At 44.3% G+C, this 15,317-nt stretch overlaps 1 protein-coding gene across 1 annotated transcript in view; it reads left to right on the top strand.

Moving 5' to 3' along the window:
• CUNH16orf45 (chromosome unknown C16orf45 homolog) overlaps window positions 1–15,317 on the top strand; it is a 67,979-nt gene that overhangs the window by 45,664 nt on the left and 6,998 nt on the right. Inside the window, exon 3 of the mRNA XM_019541801.1 lies at window positions 13,751–13,865. Coding sequence (XP_019397346.1) covers window positions 13,751–13,865 — 115 coding nt within the window. The remainder of the gene's footprint in view (window positions 1–13,750; window positions 13,866–15,317) is intronic.

The following is a 15,317-nucleotide window of genomic DNA, read 5'->3' as shown; positions in this document are numbered from 1 at the left end:
GGTCCACATCCCTCCTGAAGTGCGGCGCCCAGAACTGGATGCAGTACTTCAACTGCGGCCTGACCGGTGTCATAAAGAGGGGTTGGATCACCTACTTGGACCTGCTTGTGATGCATCTGTGGATGCATGACAAGGTGCGGTTAGTCTTACTGAATGTGGACTCACATTGGCAGCCCATGTTCATCTTGGAATCAATGATGACTCCAAGATCCCTTTCTGCCTCTGTACTGACGAGAAGGGAGTTCCCCAGCCTGTACGTATGGTGCTGGTTCTTTCTCTCTGGGTGCAGTACCCTGCACTTGTCAGTGCTGAATCCCATCCTATTCTCATCCGCCCACCCCTGTAACCTGTCCAGATCTAGTTGTAGCCTGTCCCTCCCTTCTAGCATGCCCACCTCTCCCCACATCTTCGTGCCATCCGCGAATTTGAACGAGGTGCTTTTCACCCCCTCATCTAAGTCACTGATAAAAATGTTGAACAGTATGGTCCTGAGGACCAAGCCGTGGGGGACCCCACTGCCCACATCCTTCCAGGTTGAAAATGACCCGTCCACCACCACCCTCTGGGTGCGGCCCTCTAGCCAATTTGCGACCTATCTGACTGTGTAGGTATCAATGCCACAGTCGCCTATTTTTTTAATGGGAATGGGGTGAGAGAGAGTGTTGAAGGCCTTCCTAAAGTCCAGAAAGACTACATCTACCACAACACTTCTGTCCAAGGATTTTGTGACCTGGTCGTAAAAGGCACCGGGTTGGTCTGACAGGACCTGCCTCTAATGAACCCAGGCTGGTTGGCCCTGAGCATAATCTCCCCTGCTAGTCCCTTGCAGATGTGCTCCTGGATAATTTTCTCAAAGACCTTCCCCAGGACTGAGGTAAGACTAATGGGCCCATAGTTACCTGGGTCTTCCTTCTTCCCTTTTCTGAAAATAGGGACCACATTGGCCCTCTTCCAGTCCTCTGGCACCTGGCCAGAGCACCATGAGTGCTCGTAAAGCCATGCCAGGGGTCCCGCAATGACCCCTGCCAATTCCCTCAGCACCCTGGGGTAGAGATCATCTGGAGCTGCTGATTTAAACACGTCCAGCCCCACCAGAAGTTCCTTAACTAGGTCCTCCCAGACCCTAAGCCTGGCGGTGCCTCTCCTGTTAAAAGAGGTCAGCTTTATTTTGTGGTGCAGCCACCAGATTGCCAAGTGTGTCTTTCAGGGGCCCCATGTTACCCGATGCCTTCTTTTTACTCCCTATGTATTTAAAAAAGGACTTCTTGTTATCTTTGATCCTGGTCTCAAGTCCTAGTTCTGTCTCTGCCTTAGCCTTCCTTACTGCCCCCCTACATCCTCGGGCGACTGTAACATAGTCCTTCTTGGTGATAACCCCTCCCTTCTATCAGGTGTACGCCTCCTTTTTAGCTTTCAGACATTCCTGAATGCCTTTGGTGAGCCATGGGGGCTTTTGAGCACTCTTGCCTGCTTTGATTCGTGTTGGGACTGTCACCCTTTGGGCTTGAAGGATCATCTCCTTAAGGAATGACCACTCGTCTTGGACTCCCAACTCTCCTACCCTCCAGGACCTCAGTGCCTCCCCAACTAATCTCCTTAACTCATTGAAATCGTCCCTCCTGAAGTTAAGGGCTACTGCCTTGCTGCAGGCCTTTGACACCTTGCGCTGGATGGTGAATTCCAGTAGGCGATGATCACTATCACCCAGGTGGTCAAGCACCTGCAGTCCCCTCACCAGGTTGTCGCCTGTGTCCAGGACCAGGTCCAGCAAGGTATTTCTTCTGATGGGACTGTGTACCTCCTGGGTTAGGTGGAGGTCCTGTATCTCAGCTAGGAACCTATGGAGGGGTCAGACCTGGCTGACTGTTCCTCCCAACAGATGTCCGAAGTTTAGGTCACCCATGATGACCACATCCCTTGACTTAACTGCCTCTGCGAGCTGACCTGAGAATTCCCGGTCCAGCTCTTCCCCCTGGTTGGGTGGTCTGTAGTTGGGTGTTGGGTGGTGACCCCACTGTTAGGTCCCTTTCCCCATGACCCCCTTGTATTCTAACCCAGAGCACTTCAGTCTGCCCCTCCTCCAACCCCATGCTGTTTGTTGAGGACATGTATTGCTCTTTGACGTAGAGCACCACACCCCTTCCTTTCCTCCCCGTTCTATCCTGCCTATACAGTCTGTAGCCCTTAATGTTTACTGCCCAATTAAATGTTGAATCCAACCAGGTTTCAGTGAGCCCCACTATATCCGGGTTTGTGTTAGCTAGCAGGAAGGCAAGTTCCTCCTGCTTGTTCCCTATACTGTGAGCATTAGTGTGGAGGCATATCAGGCCTCCTATGGGTGCATGCACCACCCCCTTGATCCTAGGACTATACGGACCCATGTCACTTACCTGGGTACTTGTGCTCATCTCCTGTCTTGGCTGGAAAGTGTCCTCGTGTCCCCCTGTGGCCCCATCCCCTGGTAAAGCTAGTTTAAAGAATGCTGTACAAGATCAGCCAACCTGGAAGAAAAGAAAAGCTTGCCTTTAGGGGAGAGGTGAAGCCCATCCCACCTGAGCATGCCCCCTGAGCAAAAAAGTGGGTCATTGTCAAGCAACCTGAGGCCTGCCTGGTAGCACCAACTCTGAAGCCACCAGCTGACCACTCTGATGCAGGCCTCATGGCACCTTCCATGTCTACTTACCGGGAGACTAGAGGAGAATACCATCTGCGCCTCCATCTCCTTAAGCTTGGCCCCCGGGGCCTTGTAGTCCTTCATAATCCAGTTCCCAGCTGCATCATTCATTCCCATGTGGATTAGGACCATGGGGTACTGGTCCAAGGGCCGAAGTACTTTTCTGAAATTCTTACCAGTAGGAATGAATACAGGTCCATGGTCTTTGTCTCATTCTTCTCGCTCTCTATTTCCTGCACATCTCTCTCATCTCTTGTGTCCTTACCTTTGTTCTTCTCCTCTCTGTTTTTCTGAATTTCTTTGCTCCATTTTACTACCACTACTGACAGCTGGCACTGCCAGTATAATTTCAACATGCTGCATTTTTCTCAAGCTCTTCCAATCTTTTGTAAATCTCATGAGAACCATTGTTGACACAGTATGTTCGTCAGTGAGAGTGTGCATGAAGAAGGAAAAATGTTGACAGCTATAAAAAACCTAGTGCTGGTGCAATGGGAAATAGAGCCCTGGATATGGGTTTGTGTGTGTTTGTTTCCTAGAGTTACCAATTAATTGTAGCTTCCTATAAACAAATCTGTATCATAGAATAGCTGAAGGTTTGCTGTTTTCCAGAAAGGGCTGAGGAAAATGTCTAGACTGTGTTGTACCTGAATTTTTAAGGGACTTAACCTAAATCCTCAGTGACTTAAGTGCTTTGGGCACTTTGTGCAAAGTGTTGCAGCCATTATTCAGACTCCTGCTGAAAGCGGTACTTTAGTAATGCCTTCAGGACTGAGCCGCTTGATATTTCAGGTGATCTAATTTTCTTGCTGCTTTGCAAAAATCTCTAACACCATCTTATTCAAGGAAACAAGTGAGGACTCAGTCCTGCAAAGATTTCTTCCCAGGCATGGCCCTGTACACATTCAGGAGGCAGGCAGACATTAGGGTCCTGCTCTAAGTCATGGCACTTTACATGAGTTAGAGACGAGAGTTAGAGATCTAACTCTACTCTACTATCTCCCACCCCTCCAACCCAACAGAGGTTTGCCTATTGGGCTGGGAAAGAGGCTAGAGCCAGCCTTCGCCGGCCCTGGCCAGCAGGTGGGGGCCCTCCCGCAGAACTCTGAGGAAGCTGCTGAAGCACCCCTTTCCCCTGCCGCCCCTCTCTCCCCCAGCTCCGGGGCTGTCAGTCAGGGGAGGAAGGGGGAAGGGGAGCGAGCTACCAGCTGCTGAATGGCCACAGCTGGTGGGGGAGTGTGGAAACCCTTATCTCATACCCCTATAGCTACCCCAGCCAGGGTAGCTGGGGGAGGCAAAGTGAGGGGCTTCATTTCCCTCCCACTTCCCCTCAGCTCTGGCTATTCAGCAGCCAGCAACTCCCTCCCCTTTCCTCTCCTTCCCACCTGACAGCCTGGGGGAGTGGCTAGGCTGGTAGCATCAGCCCAGCCTAGCCCCACTTCCTGCATGAAAAATTAACCGTGGAGGGAACACAAGTTATCTAAGGTGCTCTGCTTTCGAGTGCATTACTGTTACCAGATTTGACCAGAGTTAATTTTTCACCTGATTGGCCATTTTAAAAGTGCTCTGCAGTCATGTGTGTTATTACATGGCTGTAGAGCACTTTCAGGGGCCTGATAGCTTAAAATATGTCACTTCTGTCTGTACCCTCAGTCTCCAGTGGTTTTGCAACTCAGGGCAATTTGGCCCCATCCCCTTTTATGCCATCCATTGCTCTCCATTTCCCAGCAATACATTCCATGACCCTGTGAATAAATAGTGTTACTCACCAAGTGAATTGCCAAAAACCCAACAATCTTTGTTCCTCTCTAATAAACATATTTAAAGGATAATGCAGTTACTGACCTAGGTATATGGGTAATACCATGCGCACACACAATGAGCTAAGGAACCAGACAGGTCTTTGCCCATATATCTAGTCACTGATCTGTGATTCAGGTTCTGCAAGTGATATGTGTACTGCTGAAAGAACAGAGGAAAAACTCCACAAGAAAATCCTTGCAAGGTGATCTGACTCTCTAGTAGGGTTGCAGTGATAGGAAAAGATGTTCAGTCAAAGCTAATAATGGTGCCATAGGCTGTGTGTAGATGAAATGAGGGGCATGTGTGCATGGCACTTTAAAGCGGGTTAAATGCTTTTGCACAGCTTTAATGGTGTTGGTGTTTGCACAGTAATCCCAGCTGCTATAGCAAATTTGGCAGCATAATGCACCTTAAATGACTCGGGGCACAGCAAACTCCTCCAAGGAGTTTTAGTTTGCTGCCCTAGAGCAGTGGAGCGAAGCACAAGGCTCTGTGAAGCTCAGGGGCTCTGCAGGAGGCCCATGCAGGCAGCCTGGCAGTAGCCTGGGAAGGCAGGCTTGACCCAAGAAAAAAAAAAGGCGGTGAGCCTGATCTTTTTGTTTTTTTCCCCCCAGAGCCTGCCTGCCTGAGCTGTGCAGGGGCCTGGTGCTTCCCAACATGGCTTCGGTGTCCCCAAAACTGCCCGAGCTGGTTGCCTGCAGGTGGTGCCACCTGGGGTTGGGGGCACGGCTGCCACAGAGGGAAGCGCCAGTCCCCTCCCCTCCACCCAGGGACTGCTCCGCCTGCTGGCAGCTCACCCTCCCCTCCCTGCTGCTGGAGAGGCAGGTAAGTGCACAGGTGTGTGCATGACATGGGGGTTTACTTTGCCCTAAATTGAAGCGGTGTTTTAAAAAAACCACCACTTCAATTTAGGGCCCCTGTTTTGTCTACACACACCCATTGCTTCTTAATCTGGCAAACACTCACTTCTGTGTTTAGCTCCATTGCAGTCCAGGGGAGGGAACTGTTTTAGAGGGCCTTCCCACGGTACGCCTGCCATTCTTTTAATACAGTAATAAAATAGCTAGCATCACCCAGTTGAACATAAATTTCCCCTGGGTGCAGAACTTTGGCTGAGAAAATATAATTAGATACAAAACCTGCCCATAGCCTTTCAAAAAGAGCAATACAGACTACATACAGAGGCTCTTTATGTAGCAATTAGCAACTTTGGGCAAAGCTCAGCCCCATGTTTGCCTTTTTTCAGCTTAAATAAAAACCACAGTTAGCATTTGTATGCTAGTTAGGATTGTGTTCACTGGACAGTCAAACTCAGTGAAGCATACCATTTCTGTAATGACACAAGATGTTTTAATAGGAGCAATTTGTACTTTGGTTTAGTAAGCTCATGCCCATTTCTACTGAATGCAATCTTCTCTTTATGCCAGCTATGTGGCCTGTTAATCTTTGCCATTTACCAAGCATAGCAGATTCACTTTCCTTTGGCAGGCTTTTGGCCAGCAAATAAGTGCTTGTGAAACTGGAAATGCTTGACACAACTCTTACAGCTAGGTTTTGTGAGAGAGTTCTGTAGAACAGTATATTACAGTCAACAGCTGGACTGAACCCAAAATCACTGGGTCTAAATATTAGTCTCTTCTGCCTGAGCTAAAAGACCCAGCATGCTGTAGTACACATAGCAACTTCCAAGAGTGGCCCAGTCATAAGGGGCTCTGATATTCAGTAGGAGTGGGTCACAAGAGCAGTGCTGAATTCTGCAGATGGTTAAGAATGCTGAGGAAGCTGAAAAATCCCCAAAAAAACCTTTTTATAAGTCTAATAATATGCAAATAGTACGAATTTATTACTGAGATCAGCATGGCATTAAAACAAGCTTGCACTCACTTTGTGCAACTGGAAATAATTTGGCAAGACAGAATTGGGTCATAAAAGAAGTTTTCCCCCTTGTGTTCTGGTTGAAAGTGGAGTAATCTGAAGTTCAGTTCTTCTTCTCCATCACATTTCCTTGTCATAAACTAGATGTTTTTTCAGAATCATGCACAAGTGATGGTTCTTTCCATTGCTGCAGTAACGTCCTCCTTCATACAGGTCTCACTAAGGAGTCGGCAAATGAACATGTGCTCCATAGTCTGCACTTCATAGCACCCACGTATATCCAGGTCATTAGAGTAGCTCTATTTGATCATGTGTATTTTTGATCTTCCAATTCATGTGCACAGGCAATTCAGGCGTTGCCATGTTGGGCAATCTAGATCTGCCTTCTGGGTTTCCAGGCCCATTTCAGAGCACCTGATTGCATGTAATCTTTCCTCCCATAACCTCAGTCACACCTGTCAGCCATTGTGTCCAACAGCACAACACTGGTCACAAAATTGTTTCATGTTTTAAGCCATTTAGTTCCTTCTGTATGACCACAGAGTGGATGCCTGGAGATGTCCATCTTCCATGACCTTTCTTTTTTGGCTCACTACCTTTCTTCTGATCTGAGGTGGTACAATGCCATCCAGTAAGGACAGACTATCTTCTGGTGTTGGTTTTAGACATCCCGTTATTTCACAACATTTGTTGTTTAGCATTGGGTCTGTTTTCCTGGCATGAACTGATCATTCCCATACTAGACATATATACTCTGCAGTGAAGTAACACAAGGCAATAACAGTGGTTCATAATGTATCTGGGTTAGCTCCCCACTTTGAATTGAGCCATTTTTGACGTATGTTATTGTGAGTGCTGACTTTCCCTTTTGTCTTCTCTACATGTGCATTGAAGGTAAGTGTTTGGTCCAATGTAGCCCCCAAGTACACAGGGTTTGGGTGATTAGTCAGTGCAATTCCACCCCAGATTATGTTTAATTTCCACTTGGCTTCTGTATGGTATGTAGGTTAAAAGCTATGACCTGTGTCTTGGTTGGGTTGACATGAAGCTGATTCTTATTGTAGTAATCTGAAAGGTTGCTCAGTGTACATCAGTCTGCTCCTGACCATGGCAAAGGCCTTCTTTCTCTTGAGATGTGATGCATAGACCATCAGCATAGATAAAGCTCCTCATATTACTCTGCATGGGTAGGTCATTGGTATATATATTAAAAAGGATCAGTGCTAGCCTGTGGGAGGCCATTTCATTGTCCTCTCTAGTGGCTCTTGCACAGTTGCACAGTTATACGTAAAAATGTTTATTCTCCAAAAGAGATCAGATGAGCTGTACTCGGTGGTCATTGTGTGTCTTGTGTGTCATATTGTAGACTTTGGCAAACAGGTTTCGGTGGTTGACCTTCATATGCCGCTGATAGGTCTACAAACACAGCACCTGTTATTATCCCTTTCTATATGCTGGGTTATGTTTAGTATTTGGCTAGTGTAGGATTTGCTGGTCTAAACCGAGTTTGTTTTGGTATTAGATGTTGTTTGATATGAGGTGAAAGGCGATTGACAATAAGGTGTTCATAAAACTTGTAAAGATGACACAGAAGTGACACTGGCCTAAAGTTCTCTGGGCAAGAGGCATCCTTCTCTGGCTTTAACAGAGTTATTCCATCGGGCAGTCATCATAACTTAGGTATTATAGGTATAATTAGGTATTATAAGGACTGATGAGCAATTGTTAAAAAGGCGTAATACCCATAACTTGGTTGCAGGACCGAAGTGTTTGATCTGCTCCATGCATATGTCATTGAGTCCTGCTGTTTTGCCATTCTTTAAGTGACTTATTCCAGTGTCAAGTTCATTCATTGTGTATAGCACACTAAAATGATTTTCCTCCAGATCAGTTTGCCGTCTAATTTGTATTTTAGGCTGTTCATTCAAAGTTTACTATTGAGCAGAAGTTGGTGAGCCACATGGTTGGCTGTGATGTTGTGGTGCTGCTGTACTTTGGGTTGTTACTCAGCTTGTGAATGCTTAACCATGCTTTCCTGCTAGTGTGGGTCATATCTGTTCTTTTGATCAATTATTTTAAGTTCTGTCACTTTTCTTCTTGGAGCTTGTGGATTAGGGCTGTCCCTGCCACAATAGCATCTTCTGAGAAAGGATCTCTGAAACGTTTGCTGATATTTTTTGTGTTTGGCTGCTGGTGTGGGAGTAAACCCTGGTGTATGTTCAGTTCTGCATCCTCGAGGTATATACTTCTTGGAGCTTTTGCGCAGTACATTCACAAAGAGGTTGTAGTCATCTGAGACTGGTTCAGTGCGTGTCACTTTTTTGTCACGGTCTTCAGAAAAGCCTCTCCAGTCTGCTTTCTTAAAATCGAAGTGTCTACATATTGGTACTGTGTTTGCATGGCTGCTGAGACTCTGAAAGCGACAGATCTGTGCTGTGTGGGGGAATGGGTTCCAACCTGTCTTTTCTGTACATGAGTTTTTTATTGCTGTCAACAAAAGCAAGGTCTAGATTATAACTTCATTGATGTTGCGCTGATAACAAGTTTCAGTTTTACCAAGATCATGCTGCTGCTGTATTTCTTGGGCTGCCTTTCAATAGCTAATCTCATCCCAGGGATTGATGGCCTATTGCTGTTTGGCCTTCTGTGTGTCTTCTGGAGTCAAAGCACATCATCACATTGTAGTTAGTGCAAATCCTGGAAAGAACGCCCTGTTTGACTCCTGTGGGTCATAGAATCGTAGAAACTTAGGGTTATAGTGTCCCTCTATATTTACAGAGATGACTGTCAGTGCTCATGGTTGTGACACGGCAGATCAGCCTGTTGCGAATTACAGCGTTGCATTATATATGTTCTGAGATTGTTGATGACAAGCTTTTAGCAGAATTTGCAGATTCATTGGAAACAGACAGGGGCTGTGTTGTGAATGCTTTTGCTATGGCTGTTATGGCAATTGGATCTCAGTGCCTCATCTTGATTTATACAGCTCAGCTGGGATCCTGAATGGGTGTTCCTTGCACCACAAAGATCTGCCCTATTACACCTCTCTGATTGGCTCTTCGTAGTTTTTTGGTGTATGGAGCTTCCTGGCAATGAAGGAGTATGAATGGACCTGGGTGTGTGAGAAGTGATACAAGTCAACCCTATAAAGAGCGGTACTGATGCTGTCCTGCCATACTCAGCTAGCCCCTTGATTACTCCCAGGAACAGAAGAGGAAAGGAAAGGTGGCAGAAAGCCACGCTTGCCACGTGCAAATGTAACTAACTATTGCTGTGGTGCACCTGAAGGCTGAGACCTTTGGGACGTGCACATCAGTAATACAGGTTCCCTGGACAGCTTTTCAGGACAACGCTGATTCAAACCTTCTGTCTATATGTAGAAAAAGGCACCATAAAAGCCAGTCAGCACAATTAGAAAGAAGTCTGTGTGGGGCCTCCAGCACCCTTGAAAAGTAATTTGCCTTTGCCTAGCAAAGAGAGATGGGCTTGTTTCCCAGTCAGCCATCCTTATATTTTTCTACCCATCATCATGAAAAAGCTCTGCAACTCGGTAATTGAGCTAAAAGAAAAGGAAAAGCCTTGCCAGAAAGGAGGTTACTCATGGAACAAGAAGCTGATCATATCTGCGTTTTTTCTCTCTAAGCACAGCAGACACACACAGCAGCATTTCTCAGTAGAATAAGAACTTTTCCACATTTTTTCACATCTAACAAAAAGCACATTCGTCTTTTTTTCTTGACATTATCTCAGCTACTTTTGCTTCAGTCAGTTCCTTCTTTTTTGATAACATTGGTCTGCACTGAATAGTACCCAGTGAGGAATTATGCAAGTAAGTTTCATCAGCAACAATACAAAGATTTTATTTTACAGATAACCTTTGCAAAGGATTGTGAACAGTGCACAGATACGTAACCCACTCTTACCAACATTCCTGTATCCAAACCTCTCCTGAATTATATAATAAGCAACCAGTTAGTGTTGCCAACCTCCACTTTTCTACTTATCTTCTCAAACAATGTATGCACTCGTTCTTAAATCATAAAATCTTAACCAAGCAAAGTCTCATATACAGACTTCCTCAATAGATCTTGTCACATTTTGCACAATGTACTTCCCCATAGTTTCTAAGAGTCAGATATGTGTATTTGACTGTTCAGGATTTAGCTGTAGCAGTGCCATCTGTTGGCAAACCCAGTACCAAATAGTTTTATGTTAGTAACAGGTAACAAAATTAGTAAGTATGTACAGGACTGTAGTTATTTGCACAGAACTAAACACTAAGGCTGAGATTTTCTCAGTCTAAAAAATGTGGACCAAAAAAGATAATTTATTCTTGTCACCTACCGTCATGCTTTCACACATCTTGTGCTTGTTCCCACTGTTTTCAACAGATGTAAGCTATGGACAGACTTTCAACTTTTAACCACTTCAAAAGAAAGCCAGATTTTTTGTTTGAGAACAGGCATCAGCCTGATGTAATGGTTACTTCTACAAGTCCCTGTAGCAATACAAGTGGGTTGAATTGCTGTAACTTGAAAATGGAATGAAACAGCCTTGAAGTTGCAATGGTTTTACTAAACTTGCACTGCTACAGAAGCTTGCAGATATAACAGAGACCTCAAAACAGCTTGTGTGATATCATTTGAAAGTGATACAATTCTTGCACTCTGTATATGCCTTTACATTGCACCAACTTAGACCAGGATCACTGGCTACCAACACAATTGTAACTTCTGCTTATACCTAGAGTGGCAGCTTCTCTCCAAGGGGGGAAGCTTTTTCTTTCCCACCCTAGACAAGACCTCTCAGTGCATGGCGTTCAGTCGCTCGCCAACCAGTCCTTCCCGCTCCACAGCATTTGTCCACTCGCCACTCCTCCCTTGCCCACCCCGCTCAGCCAGTGTGCCATGGAGTGGGGGAGGCCCTATAAGTGTGCCGGGGGGTGAAAAAGGTTGGGAAACGCTGGTGTACGGTCAGTTTTAAACTCCTTCTTTTCTATCCACTGTACATTTATGGCATGTGAGTTAAAGAGCATGCCTGTGCATATGGCTTCTTCTTGCATTCAGTAGGAGGAATTCTTGAAGAACCCACTGTCGTCAGTAATAACGTACCCCTTCATTTTTTAACACAAGATATTATTTTTCATAAACACTGAAAATATATCTTAGTTAAAAACAAAACATCTTTCTTGCACGTTACAATTGTTTACTTCTTCTATCCCTGGCAAACCATAACTTAAAGTTCTCCAAGGAAGAATGATTTTCTGCAGTCAGATTTACAGAATTTCATTATCTGCAAAAGCCAGGGTACTCAGCACTTTCATGTCATTTTTTTAAGAAGTGGATTTATTGCAGAAATTTCCAGTGGGAAGTGCTCCTGGACCTCCTTACCAATCCAGTCAATAAGCGTAAGATGTATTGAATGCATCACACTGTAGGTTACTTGTTACGGCTTCCAGGGACTTTCAGAATACTTGCCTTAGTTTGATGTTTCTCAGAGCTCAGTTCCAGTGCTGGAAAACAAAATTCTTGATTTAATGTGAAGCTTGTTTTCTGCTGATCAACATTTTGAGCTCTTTAACGAGATGTGTGGGCTGGGATTTGCTTCTAGCTTTTTCATCTCCACTGCACTTTCTCATTTATACCAGATTTGTCTTAACTGCAGTTTGTTTAATACTCCTGAACTGAATTCCCAATCCCTCGTATTTATAATAATTCTAGCATGTGGCAGCTAAATCTATCATCAAGCAAACTGGTCATTATAAATCAGCTCTGTTTTTGCCTTATTAACCAGGATGATATTAATTACACTGACTTTGGAAATTGGGGGTGGGGGGGGAAGTTTTCTTTATCTGTACCACAAAGTAATCTTTAGAGCACCTGACTTTTATCAGAGTTGTGACTATGAGCTAACTTCTAATGGGATGTCATACTTGACAGCTAGATTTGTCCCACATTGCCAGTTCCATCTCATCTGAGGCCTGATCCCATTCCCGCAGAAGTCAATGCCAATTGTGTCATTGCTTGCAGAGAGACAGAATGGTGCTTGTTAATTATTAAAGCTGTTAGGGAGTTTAGGAACATACACTCTAAACATGGAGAGATTTGCAGACTGAAAACGCACCAGCGTTCAGTTGTTCACTGGTGCTCCTAAAGGCAGTGCTAAGCCTGCTAATGGCAGCTATGTGACACTTTTTCAGCCTATGGCATGTGTACGGTAGTTGGGCAGGGCATGTTTTGACAGCAGCACTCCCTAGCACTGTCCACACTGGGCTAGGCATGCCTTCAATAAGCACAGCCAGTTGGGAGTTTTTCAAAGGAATAAGTTTCTGATGAAAACACCCTTTTCTCAGAATCAAAATTGTCCCAGGTGCCACCTTGGCAAGCCTTTGTTCATTTCCCTTTGGGTCCGCAGGGGGGAGTGGGAATGACAAAGTGATCGAGACAGGCAGGAGGGTGGGAGGGGAGATCGAGGAGGGGAACAGCTCAGCTCTCTGGCGGTCAGACTGCAGTACGCGTAGAGAGCCTGGGCACCTGGCCTCCAGCACCCGGCCTGGAAAGGTTTCCTGCATTTCACTTCTGGCCTGTGAAAGTGACAAGAGACTTCCAGGAGGAAGCGGAACGGTTCCTTTGAAATTCTCCCAAAATGAACACTTCTGGAAATCCCTTTTTTTTAAAAAAAGTCTTAAATAGATCACTTCTTTTTCTCAATTTGATATGAGAAAAAGACATGAAATATTTTGAAAACAGATTTCGGTTATACAGCCAGCTCCAACAGTGACTTGTCCAAAATATGCAGCAGTTCCATGGCAGAAAAAGAGCCTATTTATTCCTCCCCCACAGTGTCCTAGCCACTGAACATCACTGATCAGAAATTGCTAACAATTTCTCATTGAAACCACATCAGTAGTTTTCTACTGTAATCTCAATTTACTGTCATTCTGGGGACATTCAGTTAATATACCTGTCATTAGCTTATAGTGCTTTATGAAAAAAGCCAATAAAAGATTAAAGAACAAGATTAATGAATTATATTTGCATAAATGTGATGCATTCATAGAGGCACATTAGGAAACAAGCACTTATTGATGATCCTTTAATATTTGGATTTAAAACAAAAAGTTGCTCTTTCTTACCATTCATTGCTGAGCATTTTTACAAAGAGAGATTTGCTTTTAAAAGACAGTCTAGGAAAAGCACTGAAGGCTTTTTATTGAATGAAAAAAGCATCTGGAGTATTATATCCTGAAGTAATGTGACCTGGGATCATAATCTGCTCTAAACCACTGGATATCTGGAGAAAGATCATTGACTTCTATCAATCAATCATTGTTAGAAATCTGAGATTAAGTTCTTGAGCCTGCAAAGCCCATAACTGTTGTCTCTGTTTTTTGATCAGAAAAAGAAAAAACAACAACACAGAAAAAAAGAGAGGATGAGTTGATTCAGAAGATCCATAAATTGGTGCAAAAAAGAGATTTTCTTGTAGATGATGCAGAAGTGGAGAGATTAAGGTAAGAATTAAAAATGCCTGAATTTGTTCCAGAGACTTGGCAAGGCTCAAAAAGTGCCTGATGCTACTCCCACTGAACTAAATGACAAAATTTCCATTGACATTAATAGAAGTGGACTCAGATCTTAAAACATTCTGTAATGCTAAAAACTTCTCTCCAGTCCCATAGGAGATACATTCAAACTAGATGGCTACATTTCTGTCTGCTTATTCTGTAATTTTGCTTAATCTCACTACTACAGAAGATTAGTTTCCCTCTGATTTCATTACAAGAAAATGACTGAACCATCTACCATTACAAAAGGGAGAAAGGATTTCAGATTCCTGCCAGAGGAACTTCCCACATTGGGGAAGTAAACTTTGAAAAGAAAGATTTTCCCACATGGGGCAGATGCAAGGGAGATACAGTGGTACAGTCACTCCCCTCCCCTCTCTTTGATTTCTGGTACACCTAAATTTAAAACCAACTACCTGCCAGTGGCAGTAGCATTTCTATTCAGGCAGCAGCAAGAGAATCATTTGACCTTATGGCTCATTATAATCTACCAGTTTCCTTCTAAACTCTTCATGCCAGAAATGATAATGGCCCTCTTTCTTTTTTAAATTGTATTAATGTCCCTCTAATCAAGCTATTCTTTCTTCTGCAATTCTGCTTTCTGCTAGCTGATCCTGGTAAAGTAGCTCCTGTTTCACAGTTCTGCAGACTGTTTTTAAAAACATTAACTCCAGTATGAAAATAAACTCAGGTAGCTAAAACATTAACTCAGATGAATATTAACTCAGATGTGAAAATAACTTCCAGTGAAACATTGAATGTACTGTCAAGATGCACAAGAAGGCCTGATTTTGTTTCATGAATCAGAAAGAGAGGTATATTTAATTCTTATGATCATGGGATCAAAGAAGCAACATCTTAGACTGATTTTGACTAGTGTGCTGTGTTTTCAATATATGATGTATGATATAGCAAATTATTACACATTCCAATAAAGTTATATTTGTTTTTCGTTCAGTCTTCAACTGAATAATATAGTCCTAGGACCCTAGCATATTAGCAAAGAATCTAGTTCCTTTTTACCTGGAGAAAAATGAGTTTTGTGTTATATATAATGATCAGGGATCTGGGTGTTCTGTTTGCTGCAGAAAAATGTGGGTTTTCTCTTTTAATGGAGAAAAATGTGGATTTTTTCCTTTGGAGGAGAGGAATGTGGGAGAGCATGGGTTTTCTCATGCAGGCTGGCAGCGATCCAGCCTGCAAAGGGCTGCTTGGGGCTGGGAGTGGGGTGCAGGGGGCAGGCGGTGCTATATGTATCTGCACGTGCGCACATGCACATCGCAGCCAGGCAGGGTGGTGGAGAGCAGCTCCTGCAGCTCCCTCCAGGTAAGTCTATGGGGCTGGGGGGGCATGGGGCACAGCCAATGTGTTGGGTGGATGTGGGGGAAAGGTGGCATG

This window comes from Crocodylus porosus, unplaced genomic scaffold (genome assembly GCF_001723895.1).
Source record: "Crocodylus porosus isolate Cpor-Errol unplaced genomic scaffold, CroPor_comp1, whole genome shotgun sequence".
NCBI classification, from domain to species: Eukaryota; Metazoa; Chordata; order Crocodylia; family Crocodylidae; genus Crocodylus; species Crocodylus porosus.
The sequence above is the reverse complement of the archived record's forward strand: the minus strand, read 5'-3'. Positions and strand labels throughout refer to the sequence as shown.